At 42.2% G+C, this 14,948-nt stretch overlaps 1 protein-coding gene across 1 annotated transcript in view; it reads left to right on the top strand.

The window, feature by feature from the left end:
- CPNE4 (copine 4) overlaps positions 1 to 14,948 on the top strand; it is a 175,498-nt gene that overhangs the window by 89,610 nt on the left and 70,940 nt on the right. The window contains exon 6 of the mRNA XM_061464554.1: positions 245 to 334. Coding sequence (XP_061320538.1) covers positions 245 to 334 — 90 coding nt within the window. The remainder of the gene's footprint in view (positions 1 to 244; positions 335 to 14,948) is intronic.

The following is a 14,948-nucleotide window of genomic DNA, read 5'->3' on the forward strand; positions in this document are numbered from 1 at the left end:
TCCATTTCCCACCCATGCTCCTTTTTGGAGCTTTCCTGAGGAGGAGTGTTGCAAACTGCAGGTAGCTCAAGGGCACATATCCCTTGCATGTTTCTTCTGCAAACCTCCAGCTGAGCTCTGCTTTCTTCTCTTTTTGATGAATGTACGGTATTGGAAACAGTACTGTATTGGAAATGCTCTTGTTAGCATTCCGTTTGGAGATGTGCAATTGTTAAGGGTTCCTTTCCTTTCTTTTCGCTCACAGGTTGTGATGAATAACTTAAATCCAGCTTGGAAGACCTTTAAAGTGTCTGTAAATTCTCTGTGCAGCGGAGACCAGGACCGCAGGCTAAAGGTCAGAAATCATCCCTACTTTTTGAATTGTTTTACTCACAGAAAGCAGAACTTTGTCTCCCTTTTTCACTTGAAGATTGCTACTGTGCTCCGTCCTCTTCTTTGATGGGAAGGATGATCACGCAGCTGCTTTATGATTACCACAATCAAAGTAAGGATGCAGAGAAGTGGGAATCTACCGTAATCAGTAGATTATGCTCTAGACTTCTTAACAATAACCTCAAAAAAAATGATGGAGCTGGCTTTGCCAATCACTTGCATGATTTGAACCCAGCATCATTTAACTGGTAGAAGTAAATTCAAGGGAAATGGAAGCCCTGCCACCATTATAACTGCTATTTCCTCACTTTTATGGCTGGAGACTCTCTGTAAAGAAACAGTTAGAGTCTGTTATTATATTTGAAAAACAGGGTGGCCACAAAAAGATATGTGCTATAGCAATGACATGTTTCTGTAGCACATAGTCAGCACATGGCACAGTCAGCAGAACACCGATGGTTGAGGTCTTGGAGTTTGGTGTAGAAAGCTTCATCTTCTTATCCCTAATTGGTGTTAAATCAAGGCTGAATCCAGTTGGTCATCTTCTAGTCAGGATTGAGGTTAATGCCAAATTTAAAGTATTAAAGGAATGGCACTGCTCCCAGTGGCTATTTAGTCTCTTGGACCTGATGTAAAGGACATTGGACCCAAAAATATGTCTTTTTTCCTTCTTCTTACCCTTCCAAATTGTCTAGTAATGTTTTTCCCTTGTTGCTGCAAACCTTTCTTCTTCCATCATTGGAGCTGCACAACCCTGCAGAAGCATCATTGTCATTTTTCACTCATATACTGCAGGATGTGCTATGCAGATAGAAGAAAATAAAATGCCAGGTGTGTACATGCATGCCACAAAAGGGTGCAAAAGGTGGAAAGGAGTCTTATGAATGCTTGGATTTGTACTGGTCATTCAGGTTGTGTTTCAATAATCAGCAGTTCTGTTGCAGGATAACAGTGGTACTGGCAGTGTTTGAATCTGTATGTGTGTATGGTATTGAGGATGCACCAGGAAGAGACCAGTATGGATGGTTATTTTTAGATATTGCTTATGCCCATTGTGGCACTTTTGTGCAAACAAGATGAGTCCAAGGGCAAAAGAAATACCAAAAGAATGAGGAAGTTTTAGAAAACAGTGAGAGATGTAGCAAGGAAAAGTGAAGGATGAAGTAGATGGAGCACAGGATACTTAAAAGGCCAGAGCAGAGTGGTTGTGACAGGTACATCTGAGATACTGGAAGGGAGCTCAGCACCCCGGGTGGTGCGGGGAAGCAGTCCTGAAAGGTATTTCCATCTACTACTCTGCTCTTGTGAGACCCCACTTGCAGCCCTGTGTGCAGCTCTGTTGTCCTCAACGTAAGAAGGACATGGCACTCTTGGAGCAAGTCCAGAGGAGGCCATGAGGATGCTCAGGGGCTGGAGCACCTCCTGTATATAGACAGGCTGATGATATTGGGGCTGTTCAGCCTGGAGAAGAGGAGTTGCGTGGAGACCTCAGAGCAGCTTCCAGTGTCTGAAGGGGGCTACAAGGATGCTGGAGAGGGACTCTTCATCAGGGACTGTAGCGATAGGACAAGGGGTGATGGGTTCAAACTGAAACAGGGGAAGTTCAGGTTAGATCTAAGGCAGAAGTTCTTTCCTATGGGGTTGCTGAGGCGCTGGCACAGGGTGCCCAGAGAAGCTGTGGCTGCCCCATCCCTGGCAGTGTTCAAGGCCAGGTTGGACAGCCTTGGGCACTATGGTCTAGTGTGAGGCATCCCTGCCCATGGCAGGGGGTTTGGGACTGATCTTAAGGTCCTTTCCAACCCAAACCATTCTATGATTCTACCCCTTAGTTATGAAATGGTTGGACCAGTTGTGTTTGGCATGTTCAGTGGGATTGAAACAGAGCTGTAGCAGATGAAATGGAGAATGAGGTGTAGGAAAAGTACAGCCCCCATTTTGAACTGCAAGCAAAATTAACAGTAGTGGCTAAAGAGGGTTTCTAATGCAAATGCAGAAGCATAGAGGAGTTATTTATTGTAGCATGTGTAGGATGACAGTAATGTGAAGTGTCAGGATAATGAGTTTGTTATCCTGGGAGGTTGCAATTTTATAAATATCCTGGGTGTATTAAATATCTGTAAGTTTATTGCCTGAAAAACAGAAGGCAGGCTAATGACTCTGTGTTGTATAAGCAATATAGTTATTCTGCAAAGCTGAAAGGGAGCAGAACTGTACAGAGCAATGCTGGAGAACATGGTATAGGCAAAATGTGAGATGCTGAGAGACTGAAGAAGAGATGTAATGTGACAGACTGTGTTACACAGCCTGTCTGAAAGTGTACCTTATAAAACCAGATGCACCCTTGCATCCTGCTTCTTCCTTGGCACAGGGTCCCAGATCACCTAGTCCAGCTTATATCTGACAGTCACTTAGTTGTGCCACCCCTCATAGGATCTGCTTCTTGAGGTAGCTTAAATTGAAATGGGTAACATCCCTTAGCAATGCAACCGTATAAGCCTGAGACAAGAGATGGATCAGATTGCTGCTGCTCAAATGAAAAGCAGAATTAGCACAGCACAGCCTTCACCACATTGTGTGTATGTGGCCTTTAAATCACTTAGATGAGAAAACCTTGGAAGAGATGTGCAAATGGCATGTAAAGCCTAGAATGTCAGAGCAAGTGACAAGTCCACAGTAGAGAAATATGGTTCTGGAGGGAGAAACATTCTTTAATCTGCTTGATATCAAGGCAGAAAGGTATGAGAAAGGCTGAGATTTCAACTTGGGCAGAAGAAGATGGGTGTGGAAATAAAGTGAGGGGTCTTTGAGCTATGAGCAGAGAGATGGGAGTCAAATTTGTTTGCAGATGATAGTGCCAAAAGGGAGGCTAAAGAGGGAGAATTGAATAGGAACAAGAATAGTCCTTTAGGACTGCTTATAGAGAAGATGAGAGGAAAGTTAGTGCAGGAATGGGTGAAGAAGAGAACCAGGGCAGGATGAATCTTATGAACCTATTGACAATTTTCACAGTAGTCTTGATTCTGCAGGGTCTTTTTTGTCTCTTTTCTTTCGGAGAATGCATGTTTTCATTGGTGTGCACAAGTGTTTGATTTCGATATGTATTTGCCTGAGGCTGCAGTTCAGACTTTTGCAGGAAAGCTAAAAGTAGTAAGATTTGCATCAGATCATTCATGAATGCAGAAATGGTTTTAAATTAATTATGGCTGTCAAAGAAGAAAAACATTTGAAGCTTCTTTAAAATTCAGGCCCTTTGTACCTTTTGGTGGGCGTAAGATAAGGCTGCTATGGTAGAGCAGCCTGCAAAATCATTTGTGTTTGACAGATAGCGTATAGTACTTGTCAGATGACTATCCTGTTTACTTTCTATAGGGACTATAAGTTAGGAATTTGATGGCAGCAGGGACAGAAGAGTGGAAATGACAAGAATTAAAGAGGTGAAGTATCTGTGATGGGTTTAGCACTGTATAAATGTTTATACTTCGTTTGCATTGACTGAGCATTCCAATCTTCACCCTACCATATTTTGGAACATTTGACTTTAGTTGTTTTGTTTCGCTTCATAAAGTGTACAGCAATATGTTACTGCCAAGCGCTGAAGAATTCCCTGTGCTGTATTTCGTGTGGGGAGATTAAGTGTATTCCAGCTGCCTTGCTGAGCATCAGCTTCTCACCGGGATTGCTTGATCACTGGGAGCAGTAATTGCGTGAGGCTGGGTAGTTTTGTACCTGTACTTGCTGTTTCTCTTTTACATCCTCTGGAAGGCGTAATCTAAAGTAAGCCTTTAAAAGGCACCAGAAATGCTTGGAGGGAAGTGTTAGCTCGTGGACGTTCTGCAAAGAGAGGGAGAGTTCTTAACATTGCCACTGTCACTGCCTGTGGCTCACCTCTGTAGGCTGTTTGGAGTTCTGAAGACTTGGGTTTTCATCTCTGCCACTGAAATCACATGTGTCTTGAGCTTAGTGGTCTGATTTGTGTTGTGAAGAATGGGGATTAACATGACAAAAAGACACTAAACCAACTCAGTTTAACTTACAGAAGTTTGTTCTTTGTAAGTCTTGCACCCAAAGCAGCCTTTGCACAGTGTGGGCATTTGAAACTTTCTTGTTCAAAATGTCTGTTTAGAAAGATAAGATAAGCAAGGTCACTAAAATCAAAGCAACCAATAATTAGAGTCTGCCTCAGGAGTCTTTTGCCAGCATCCTTTACAAAGTTCTGTTGATTTAAATTCCTTATGGGCTTTAAAAAAAAAACCCAACTAATTTTGCTTCATTTAGCTGTGGTGCAGAGAGCAGTTATTTCTTATTCCTCTCAGGACGCCTTGTAAAACTTTATTGCAATTATTGCTGCCCTAGGTTTTATTATGAAAAAGATAGATTAGATTTATGAACCTGCTGAGCTTTTCTTCCCAGACATTGAAACCATCTGAGAAGTCTGGTCACACTTCGGTGCCCGTCATAACTTCATTTAATGCTGACGGTACAGACAATTCGTGTATGCGTTGAAGTGAACAAAGTACCTCTTTGATCCCAAAGCAGTGCATTGCTTTTCTAAGCAATGGTCATTACTGGCAAATCTGAGCAAGGAATATAATCCTTCCGAGAAGAATGTCCTGTAAATTGTGAAACTTTGGCATCCAAGTTAGGTTTCAGCATGGGAGTTATGTTGCTGTGAAAGGTTGAAATACGGGCTTGCATTGTAGGTATCTTCTGGCAGGGATTACCTCGTCTCCATCCATTCTAATAGTTGCAGGCTTCCTCTTTTTCTAGAGGAACATTTTTCTAGGTTTCCTCTTTTTCTGGTCTACACTGAAAAAATCTCTCTCTCTGTTTTGGTATTAGATATTGTAATACTTGGGAAATAAGCACCCAACAAGGTGCTGTAGAGGCACAAGCCAAACTGCGCACATGGCATGAAATAAAAGAGTATCTGTGTACAGAGAACCTCACTGAAAGAAGTTTGTTTCATAAGGAAAAGAGACAAAAAAAACCCCAAACTGGAAGACATTGCTGCAGGTAAAGTAATACACTGCAAGGAGAGGGGAAGTGTGTGTCACATCTGTATAGCAAGTCCTTAAGAAGAATACCCATTAAGTACTTTCTTGCATCAATCTCTGTCATTGTTGTCAGTTTGTTTATTGTTTTGTCCCCTTCTAAACCTGATTACAGGTGATGATCCTGATCCTGGGGACATTTATGCATGTACAGTGATGAGTTGGACCCACAGCTGTGCTACTACATCTATCAGGTCATAAGTCCTCTGTATACATGAATGGCTCTTTGCAGCACGAAGCCCTGGGACATTACTGTTACCTTTGGGTAACCGTGAGAGGGTTGCCTCTTACTGTGCACTTCTAATGAGGTTAAACCCTGGGTCTGCCGTTCTTTCCCCGTCTCCCTTATGTCCATTTGACTTCCTTGGCTCTGTCCATCCCACCTGTTGGAGTAGCTGTGTCTCAGCACACCAGTTACATGTTTGGTTTTCTGCTGGGGGGTCTATCTGCAGATACTTGTAGGCCCCAGTTTGTCTACAGCGTTCTAGTGCTAGTGAGATGCATTCAGCATGTGATTGTTAATTCATTTCCATAGTAAGACCTTTGTAATACGTTGGCCTTTCCAATGTTAATTTTCACAGGCCATGAGTTTTCTACGTTTTTGTGCTAGATCATTGTTAACAAGGTCTTCCTGAGAGATCTGCACTTTGAATCGATAATCTATGCAGTGCCTCTTCTGCCTCGTTCATGCTGATGTATAATGTGATCCTTGCTTACAATATTAATAGAAGCAGCTCAACAGCCTACAAGAAAGATTTTGATGGAAAGAGACAATCAGTTTATTTCCATTTCATTAATTAAAATGAGAAAATTATTATTAATTGAATAATCTCTTCCCCGGGGTCTGTTACGGTGTTTGGGGGGATAGAAGGTTGGTTCTGCCTCAGATAGTTGTAACCTTCTGTTTCCTTCTGATTTCTTCAGTGTTGAATTTTTCATACAAAATGATGGATCATTAGGGGGAAAAAAGGGTTTCTGAAAGGTCTGTAAGTGTATTGGCTGTTCCGAGTTAAGGAAAAGCAAACAGCGCTGGGGTTTTTCTCATGCTCTCTGAGTTATTACTGCAGTTTTCTCTAAATCAATAAGCTTTCAGTGACCTTTAACATGTGACTACAAGTCTACAATTTATAAACTCCAATCCTTCAGTAAACCCTTAGTATCTCTGAAAGCCACTGGTGAAAGTAACTGAGCAGAACCAGCGAAGAAGGCCAAGTAAAGCTTAAGAGACAAGCAGTAAGTAATGCATTCAGACAAACCTATTAGTGCTTTTATTCTTGCACAGTTTCGCTGTCATAGAGTGCTTGTCTCTAGAAGCACTAATGTGGAAAGATACGGTTTATGGTCAACAGCAGTAATTTGTGCAGGATTACAAAAAGCATGTGGCACAAAGGGCAGTTCAAGCACTGTCAAATGATGATTAGAAAAGCATGAACTAAAGGATTTCACACTGTTCCATAATAGAAGACTTCTTTGTTGTTGCTGTTTTCTTTGGGCTTTTATTTCCATGTAGAAATAGATGGGCACCCAGAATGAATCACAGCGTAGGCTAGACGTGCTGGGTATGACTTGATTGGGTGATTTCAGTCATACCTGATTAACTACACAGTTCTACGTCCTCCCCTTCAATTTACTCACAAAATGAATGCCAGTGGAGCCAATCATTCCCTGCTTACTTACCCTGACATCGCTGAAGAGGTGTTTTCACATGGAGTCCTTCTTGTGGAAAGTCTTAAACCAGAGGAAAGGGGGATTTAACCTTTACGTGTCCTTCATATGAAGGAGTTTTGTGTGCAGTTCTGGTGTCCTCAACATAAAAAGGACATGGAACTGCTGGAACAAATCCAGAGGAGGCCACGAGGATGATCAGGGGCTGGAGCACCTCCTGTATGGAGACAGGCTGAGGAAGTTGGGGCTGTTCAGCCTGGAGAAGAGAAGCTGCATGGAGACCTCATAGCAGCTTCCAGTATCTGAAGGGGGCTACAAGGATGCTGGGGAGGGACTCTCCATTAGGACTTCAGTGACAGGACAAGGGGTAACGGGTTAAAACTTAAACAGGGGAAGTTTAGATTGGATATAAGGAAGAAGTTCTTTCCTGTTAGGGTGGTGAGGCACTGGAATGGGCTGCCCAGGGAGGTTGTGAATGCTCCATCCCTGGCAGTGTTCAAGACCAGGTTAGACGAGGCCTTGGGTGAGATGGTTTAGTGTGAGGTGTCCCTGCCCATGGCAGGGGGGTTGGACCTTGATGATCTTAAGGTCCTTTCCAACCCTAACTATTCTATGATTCTATGATTCTATGAATCAAAAGACGCCTTCAGATGACTTTTTCAGGAAGTTGTTTTCATGAGGTCAGGGCGTTTTCCTGGAATCTTTAGAATAATTGCCTCACTCTTGGAGGTTGCAGATCTTCCTGTATCATCAGAATAGTTTATTTCGTAGTCATTTGGAGGATGTTATCATGTTGTGAGTTTCCAGAGAAGTGCTTGTGCAGCTGATAATTTTATATAGTTGAAAGCTCCTTTTTGGTGGTCAAAAGACACAAACACAAAAAATAGGCTTAAATATTGGGATGTGGTGTGTTATTTAATAAGTGGATAGAAATATTTGTGTAAGTGCATACTGCATCACCAGAGTAGGAGTTTTAAAACAGTATTCTCAGAGGGTGATACATTCTTTTGAGGGTTATTATAAAATTAAAGTGAATGACACACTGTGAAAGCCAGTTTCTGAAACCTTGTCTCGGTTTCATCTGGGATAGAGTTAGGATTTCCTTAGTAGCTGGTGAAGTGCTGTGTTTTGGATTGTGAGAACAGTGCTGGTAACACACTGATGTTTTAGTTGTTGCTAAGTAGTGCTTACTCTACAGCAAGGACTTTTCAATTTCCCATGCTCTACCAGTGAGGACGGGCATAAGAACCTAGGAGGGAACATAGCCAGGACAGCTGAGCTGAGCTCCCAGAGGGATATTCCATACCACAGAGCATCATGCTCCAGAATATAAGCTGGGGGGAGTTGGCTGGGAGCCACTTCTCACTGCTTGGGTATGAGCTGAATATCGGTCAGTGGGCAGTGAGCAGTTGCATTGTGCATCACATGTGCTTAGTGAGTTTTATTCCTCTCTGTCTTCTCTCTGTCATTACCATTGTTGTTGTTATTACTATATTTTACTTTATTTCAGTTATTAAACCATTCTTATCTCAACCTGTGGGTTTTATCCTTTTCCTGTTCTCTTCCCATACTACTGGGGCAGTGAATAAGCAGCTGCATGGTACTTAGCTGCTGGCTGGGGTTAAACCACAACAGTCCTCCTTGCACAAATGCCATTGGACCTACTTTTCCAGTAAATGATTAATCAGACTGCTACAATTCTCAGTTAGAATACTACGATTGTTAAACGTTTCCCTTCTTTTTCCCTTCATATTTCCCTTGTTCTCTCTATGCCTGTGGTTGCAGGCACTACAGGGATCATTAAAAACTCAAGTGGCCTACTTCACAAGGTCTGCTGTGACTGGGGAATTTGCTGCGACTGCTTGCCCTGTTTTGCTAGTTTGGGTTAATCTATAATTTAGCAATTGGTTTATAGTGCCTCCTGAATTGATTAATCGCAGCAGTTTGTTTGCTACCCTGATTTATCTGAGCAGGTCAGGGACTGATCCAATCAATCTTCCTAGATGCTGTGCAGGTGGGGTGCAAGATTTAAGATCCCCCTTAAAACTGATTAACTCCCGGTGTGTGTGATCGCAGCTCACAGGTTCCTTTTTTCCTCTCCTCTTTCCTTGACTCTGTTCTTGGTAAAGCAGTTGAAGATGCTGGGAAGGAAAATACCAGATTGCAGTGGAGATTTAGGAGAGAGAAATAGGCTCAATAAATGAGCTCCATCCCAGTTTTGTTAGAGTCAAGGGAACTCATTCTGATGACTTTAATAGGCGCGAGTTTGTTCTCCCTTATTGTAACTGCTGGATCTAGAGCAAATTAACTGTCAGATTAATTAATCTAGATTTGAGTTAATTGATGTTTGTGAAGTGTTTTGAAGATGAAAGAGCTGTCAAATGACAAGCGTTGTCACAACAATTAGGGGTGCAAGCGGATTGCACAAGGGAGAGATGGTCTGATAAATGGTTAAAAGAGCTATCATTCACATACCCAAGGGATTGGGCTGCTGGTAAGGACGGTGGTAGAAGGCTCAAAAGCTGGTACACAGGATAAAATGGGTTGGATAGGTAGGGATGGGCATCTTCCCCCATCCATTGGATGACTCTGACCAAATGCAGTTGTTTGCCTTGTAAAAGGAGATTCTTATTTCCAGTTCCTTATCAGTTCTGTGTCTCTTTTGCAAAGTGAGAGGACTGCCTCCAAATAATCTGTACATTGCATTTATTGTGAGCTTGCTCACTTCCTCTATGGTTCCATCCTAAAACAAATACGGCCCTTCACAGCTTTCCTATGCGAGTCATCGGGATGAGGAAAGATTGGAAGAATGCTCTCTCGCCTCTTGAGCTGGCTTTGAAAGTGAGTTTTAATTCACTGAAGTGAAACAGAGGCACCCAGAAGTGTTGCTGACTGTAATCCAAATCAGAGGTGTCTGGTTCCTTCGCAGGGCAATAGCTGATAAAGTGCTAAATCCTATCCCTGGGGCCACTTAAAATGAGACAAAGCAAAACCCTGGTAATGAGGATCAGTTCCACACTGGGCATAGGGTATGCTGATGAATTAAATCACCTCAGATCACTGTGTTGATAATGCCCTCAACACCCCACAGACCCCAGTATTAGCTGCAGAGCTGCTTACTGCAGCAGTTTAGAAACCAGTGCTTTCATTTTGCATTACAAGAATAAAACAGAGCTCTGCTTTCACTTAAATAGATCAGGATTAAGGCTTAGATGTAACCATGTAAAGCAGCTGAATCCTATAGTGGGTGAATTTTAAAGTGTTGCATATCTTAAAGGAAATCCATCGGTTTCATAACCTTTGTGTCTTCAGGACATTTTGCTGCGTGGCTTTACAGTGTCTCATTATATTAAAAATGAGAGAAAATGAAAGTGTAACCAGTTTCTCATATGCCTTTTTCATTTCTTTGCTTCGAGACCGGAAGGAATAGTGAAGGCAATTTCCCAACAATCTCATTTGAGACACTCATAAAGTAGCAAAGCCTCACACTGGCTGACATATAACCATATCACCATATCACCATATAACCAACTGCTAAGGACCCTTCATTTCTTTTCAGATTTGTTTTTTCTACTGTGTAAATTGAAATTACACACTCAGAAGCTCTCTTGTTAAATCTTGTAATACATGTATTCTTTCCTACGAGCAGTATATTTTCTCTACTTAAATACAAAGCTTACCTCAAGATTCTACTCGTAAATCTTATCTTGACAGTTTATGTGCAAACATAGTGCCACACAAAAATAGTTGAGCAGAGCAGATAATACAATCTGTGTCTTTTAAAAGGGAGCATTCTCAGGGAACGGAGCAGAGTCAAATGCAAGGCAAAATAATGTATTTGTTCCAAAAAATTACAGTAAGTACCTTCAGGGCCCTCATTATAAATTATAATTAATTATAAATTATAAATTAATGCAGCATTAGGGCAGAAATAGCTGTTAAGTGTGTCTAAACTTTAATAATTTAGAAGATGTCTGGGTTCATAGGAGTCACTTGAGAAGTGTGGACTTTCTCTCCCTCTGGCAATCTGTGTTTATCCCTTCCATACACAGTGGTCTCTCCCTCTGGCAATCTGTATTTATCCCTTCCATACACAGTGGTCTCTCCCTCTGGCAATCTGTATTTATCCCTTCCATACACAGTGGTCTCTCCCTCTGGCAATCTTTGTTTATCCCTTCCATACACAGTGGTCCCCTGTACTACACATTCTGTTAAAACAGTTTACATCTGTGTTTTCTCTTTGCCAAAAATACGTTTCCTCCCAGCTAGATGACATGCTCTACGTGTTTTGTCACGTGTACACACGTGGGTATAATGCACCTTATATAGTGAATGGAGTGTTTCGTAATGAAAATGTTTTATCTGCCTTACCAAATCTAAATTAAGCGTGTTTAATGTATATGTTAGTGTGAGGTGTCCCTGCCCATGGCCAGGGGGTTGGAACTGGATGATCTTAAGGTCCTTTCCAACCCAAACCAGTCTGGGATTCTATAAGCAGAATGGCTTGGCTTTAGCCATTCCCATGCCAGTCTGGGTATGAAGAATTCATGCTGATTAAAGCCAACCAGCTCTAGGGAGGGCAGAGGTGAAGCAGTGGCAGAAGGTCCCATGTGTGGTTAGAATAGAGGCTGTGATAGAATCAGCCCCCAGTGATGCTTACGGCCGTTTGAAACTTGAGCCTGCTGCAATATTGGTTTACATCCTGTCCCTGAAACCTTGTCTTGTGCTGCACTGAAGCTGTGTTAAGAGTGCGAGATAATGGAATTCCTCATCAGAACGCAGTGTGTGCTACTCCAAGCAGCCTTATGAATATGTAAAACTTGCAGAAAATAATTAAAAATCACTAACTCATACTCATAATCATCTCGTGCACATTTTGAAATTGAGAATTGTGATTTTAGTAGCCCGAATGTGTTTTTTCACAGCACTTGAACCCCTAATCTCCTTAAGAGCTTTAAATTGTCAACGCGACATAGCTTTAAGGTGACCTGCAAAAGTAAAACACAACATCCTGGTAATGTAACGTTCATTGAATCCTTTCCTAGGCTGACTTGCTCCCATTTTCCTGGCTGTTCGGAGCATTAAGCATGTACTTGTAAAGCTGTTGACATTTGGGTTCTTTCCTTCGATCTTTAATGATACAGAAATAAGGGCCTGCTCTGTCTTATATACAGCTTCTTGTGCTCATTTCTTTGGCTGTTAATTTCCTGCCTTCCTAGAGAAAGCAACCCGTCATTCCGATCACCCCTGTGTAGCTGTCATTGCTGCATGCACAGGGGCAGACTTGCCACCAAGCTTAAGATCAAGATCAGTTACAGGATAGATATTCAGAGGAGCATAGGAAGTAGAGGTGAAGTTTGGGGAAGACAAATAAGCCAAAGAAAAGATAACTCCTTTGTTAGTCTTGTATAGGCGAGCATTCCTCTATAGGCAAATAGCTGAGGGAAAGCCAAGTGTTTTCTCTACAGGATATTACTTGAAGCACTCTTCTGTCTTCAAAGACATGCAGAGCTTTGCCTGTGGTTTGTTGGGGTTTTGTTGTTATATATTAGTGTTTCAAGGAGTGCAGCGTTAGCAGAGGCGGGCACTGGAATCCCTTCTACCTGTGTTATTTCGGATGTGGGATACGTGTCCCCCAGTTGCAGCTGCACTGATCCTTCGCACCCCAAAACTCTACAGATTCCAGTGAATTCTGCCAAACGTAGTACTGAAAGCTTCCCTTATTTGTTTGCCAGGACTGAGGGATATGAAAAGATGCACATTCTGTAAGCACTGTTCTGTTAATAGCTGCCAAGAAAGATCTCCTTCCTTCACCTTCCGTATTGTTTCTGTCCATCAATTTGTGCTGCTCACAGGGTATCCATTGCTACAAGTTTGCACAAAATGCAGCGATACCCTGATCCTTTTAGACGTGTGCTTCCACGTGATGTTCTGAAGAGAAATACCTGTGCAAGTCTGCAGTACAGTCCTACAGTGGCAGTCCTGCCAGAGCACTTAGTGTAATAGCCTATTTATGCTAACACAGTGCTGTGCTGAAGGAAAGCCTTGGGACAGCGGTGTGTTCTCTCCCCTTTTCACCCGTATCTTTATGCCTAGCATATGTCTCCTAAAACCAGCATAAATACAAAGGGAAAACCAAAGTTTTTCAGGATTTTCATCCCAACCTTTTTCACCAAAACCTGCTGCTTGGTTCAGCTGAAACAGCTTGAATCTGTGACGATTTTGACAGGCTGTTCATCCAAAGAAGTCCCCCCAGCCCCAGATGTGTTTCTCTTTTGTTAGTCAAAACAGCATTCCATAGACATTTTCTTCTCTTGCTTAACAGTTTAAAACTGGGAACGGAAAGCCCATGGCTTTTTCTGGTTTCTTTTGGGCTTTGGTTTGGTTTTTGAATTGCTTTGGATCAAACGGGGAAAGTTTGTGTAACACGTTCAAGGCCAGGTTGGACGGAGTTTTGGGTGGCATGGTCTAGTGTGAGGTGTCCCTGCCCATGGCACGGGGTTGGAACTGGATGATCTTAAGGTCCTTTCCAACCCTAACCAGTCTGGGATTCTGTTTTGCAGCCTCCAATAAAGATAGCACCTCACGTAGTGCTGTTCCTGTGCAAGAGGACTGGATAGCGGTGAGCTCAGGGTGACATTCCCGAGGGAAGGGCAGTGCACTGTCAACATCTTTCTGTTCAGGTGCTTGATTCAAGCCCCTCATGGTTTGTAGAGGAGTGTGTTCCAGAGGAATACATTTCATATAGGCAAGGTCTGCGCTTCTCTGCTGTCAAGTATGAAAAGGGACCACCAAGCAGTCATTTTAATGTTCTACCTCGTATGTTTTGTACATTAAGTATCTTGAGATTATCCTGGGAATCTTAAATTACCTTTTAAGTCTGGAATGGTACTCAAGAAATTCCACTACCACTGGCTTTGTGATAAAGCACTGGTTTCACCTACAGGAGACAATGTTAGTAAAATACACGTTGCAGCACTGCAAGGAGCAACTGCATGTTCCATTTACTGTCATTTCTTACAACAGAGAAACATTAACTGCATTTGAGCACGGATACTTTTATTCAATGAATGTCAACAGATTGTTATTTTGCAATTAATTGTGCTTGGGATTTATAAAACAGCCTCACACCTGGCTGTTTTTCTGTTCCACTTTGATTTCTTAAAGGCTGAACAAGCTGCCTAAAGCTTCTCTGCCTTGAGAATCAATTTTCCATGTGGCACTGCCATGCTAGTAATAATGCCTTAGTGCCTTTTCCTGTTCCAGACCTCAGTGATTTTACGTATAAAAAGGAGGTAGTTGTAGCTGGGAGAAAAAAAAGCCCATCAGTTTATTTTCTCTCCTTCCTCTCTTCCCAACTGAATAAAGCTCCAATTGATCTGAAATGAAATTGTTACTGGCTTTTTTCCTACTTTCTGTTTTACAGTTAATGAAAAGCTGTTCTTGTTGGCCCATCCTGTACTTAAGCATTTTAGAGAGGGGCATTTGTTTCGGAACTGAGGAGTATTTCTGATTAAGTCTTGGTTTGTTGGGCCTTTTTTAACAGAATGTGCAAGGTCTTGTTCCTCTGAACACGGTAGTCAAGCAGCAGGCAGCTTCTTTGCTCATACTTTCAAGTTCTTTTCTGCCGAGCCAAACTTATTTCCCTGCTTTGTTTTTGGCTTTCCAGTGCTTTTTTTAGCCCAGCTTCTCCTCTGCTATCCTGACTCATGTCTTATCTATCAGAGACATAACAGTGAGCCCCTGTATTCTGAGGGTTTTTGTTGAGAGGGGATGTGAATCTCCATTTCAGTTGGAGTCTCCATTGCTTCTTTGTGATTTCCAAAAAGGGGCTTACTTGTTTCATCCATTTCTCAGTGT

Source organism: Pezoporus flaviventris, unplaced genomic scaffold, assembly GCF_033815535.1.
Source record: "Pezoporus flaviventris isolate CSIRO_AGI_PZ_B2104156 unplaced genomic scaffold, CSIRO_AGI_Pfla_v1 ptg000037l, whole genome shotgun sequence".
In the NCBI taxonomy this organism is placed as follows: domain Eukaryota; kingdom Metazoa; phylum Chordata; class Aves; order Psittaciformes; family Psittacidae; genus Pezoporus; species Pezoporus flaviventris.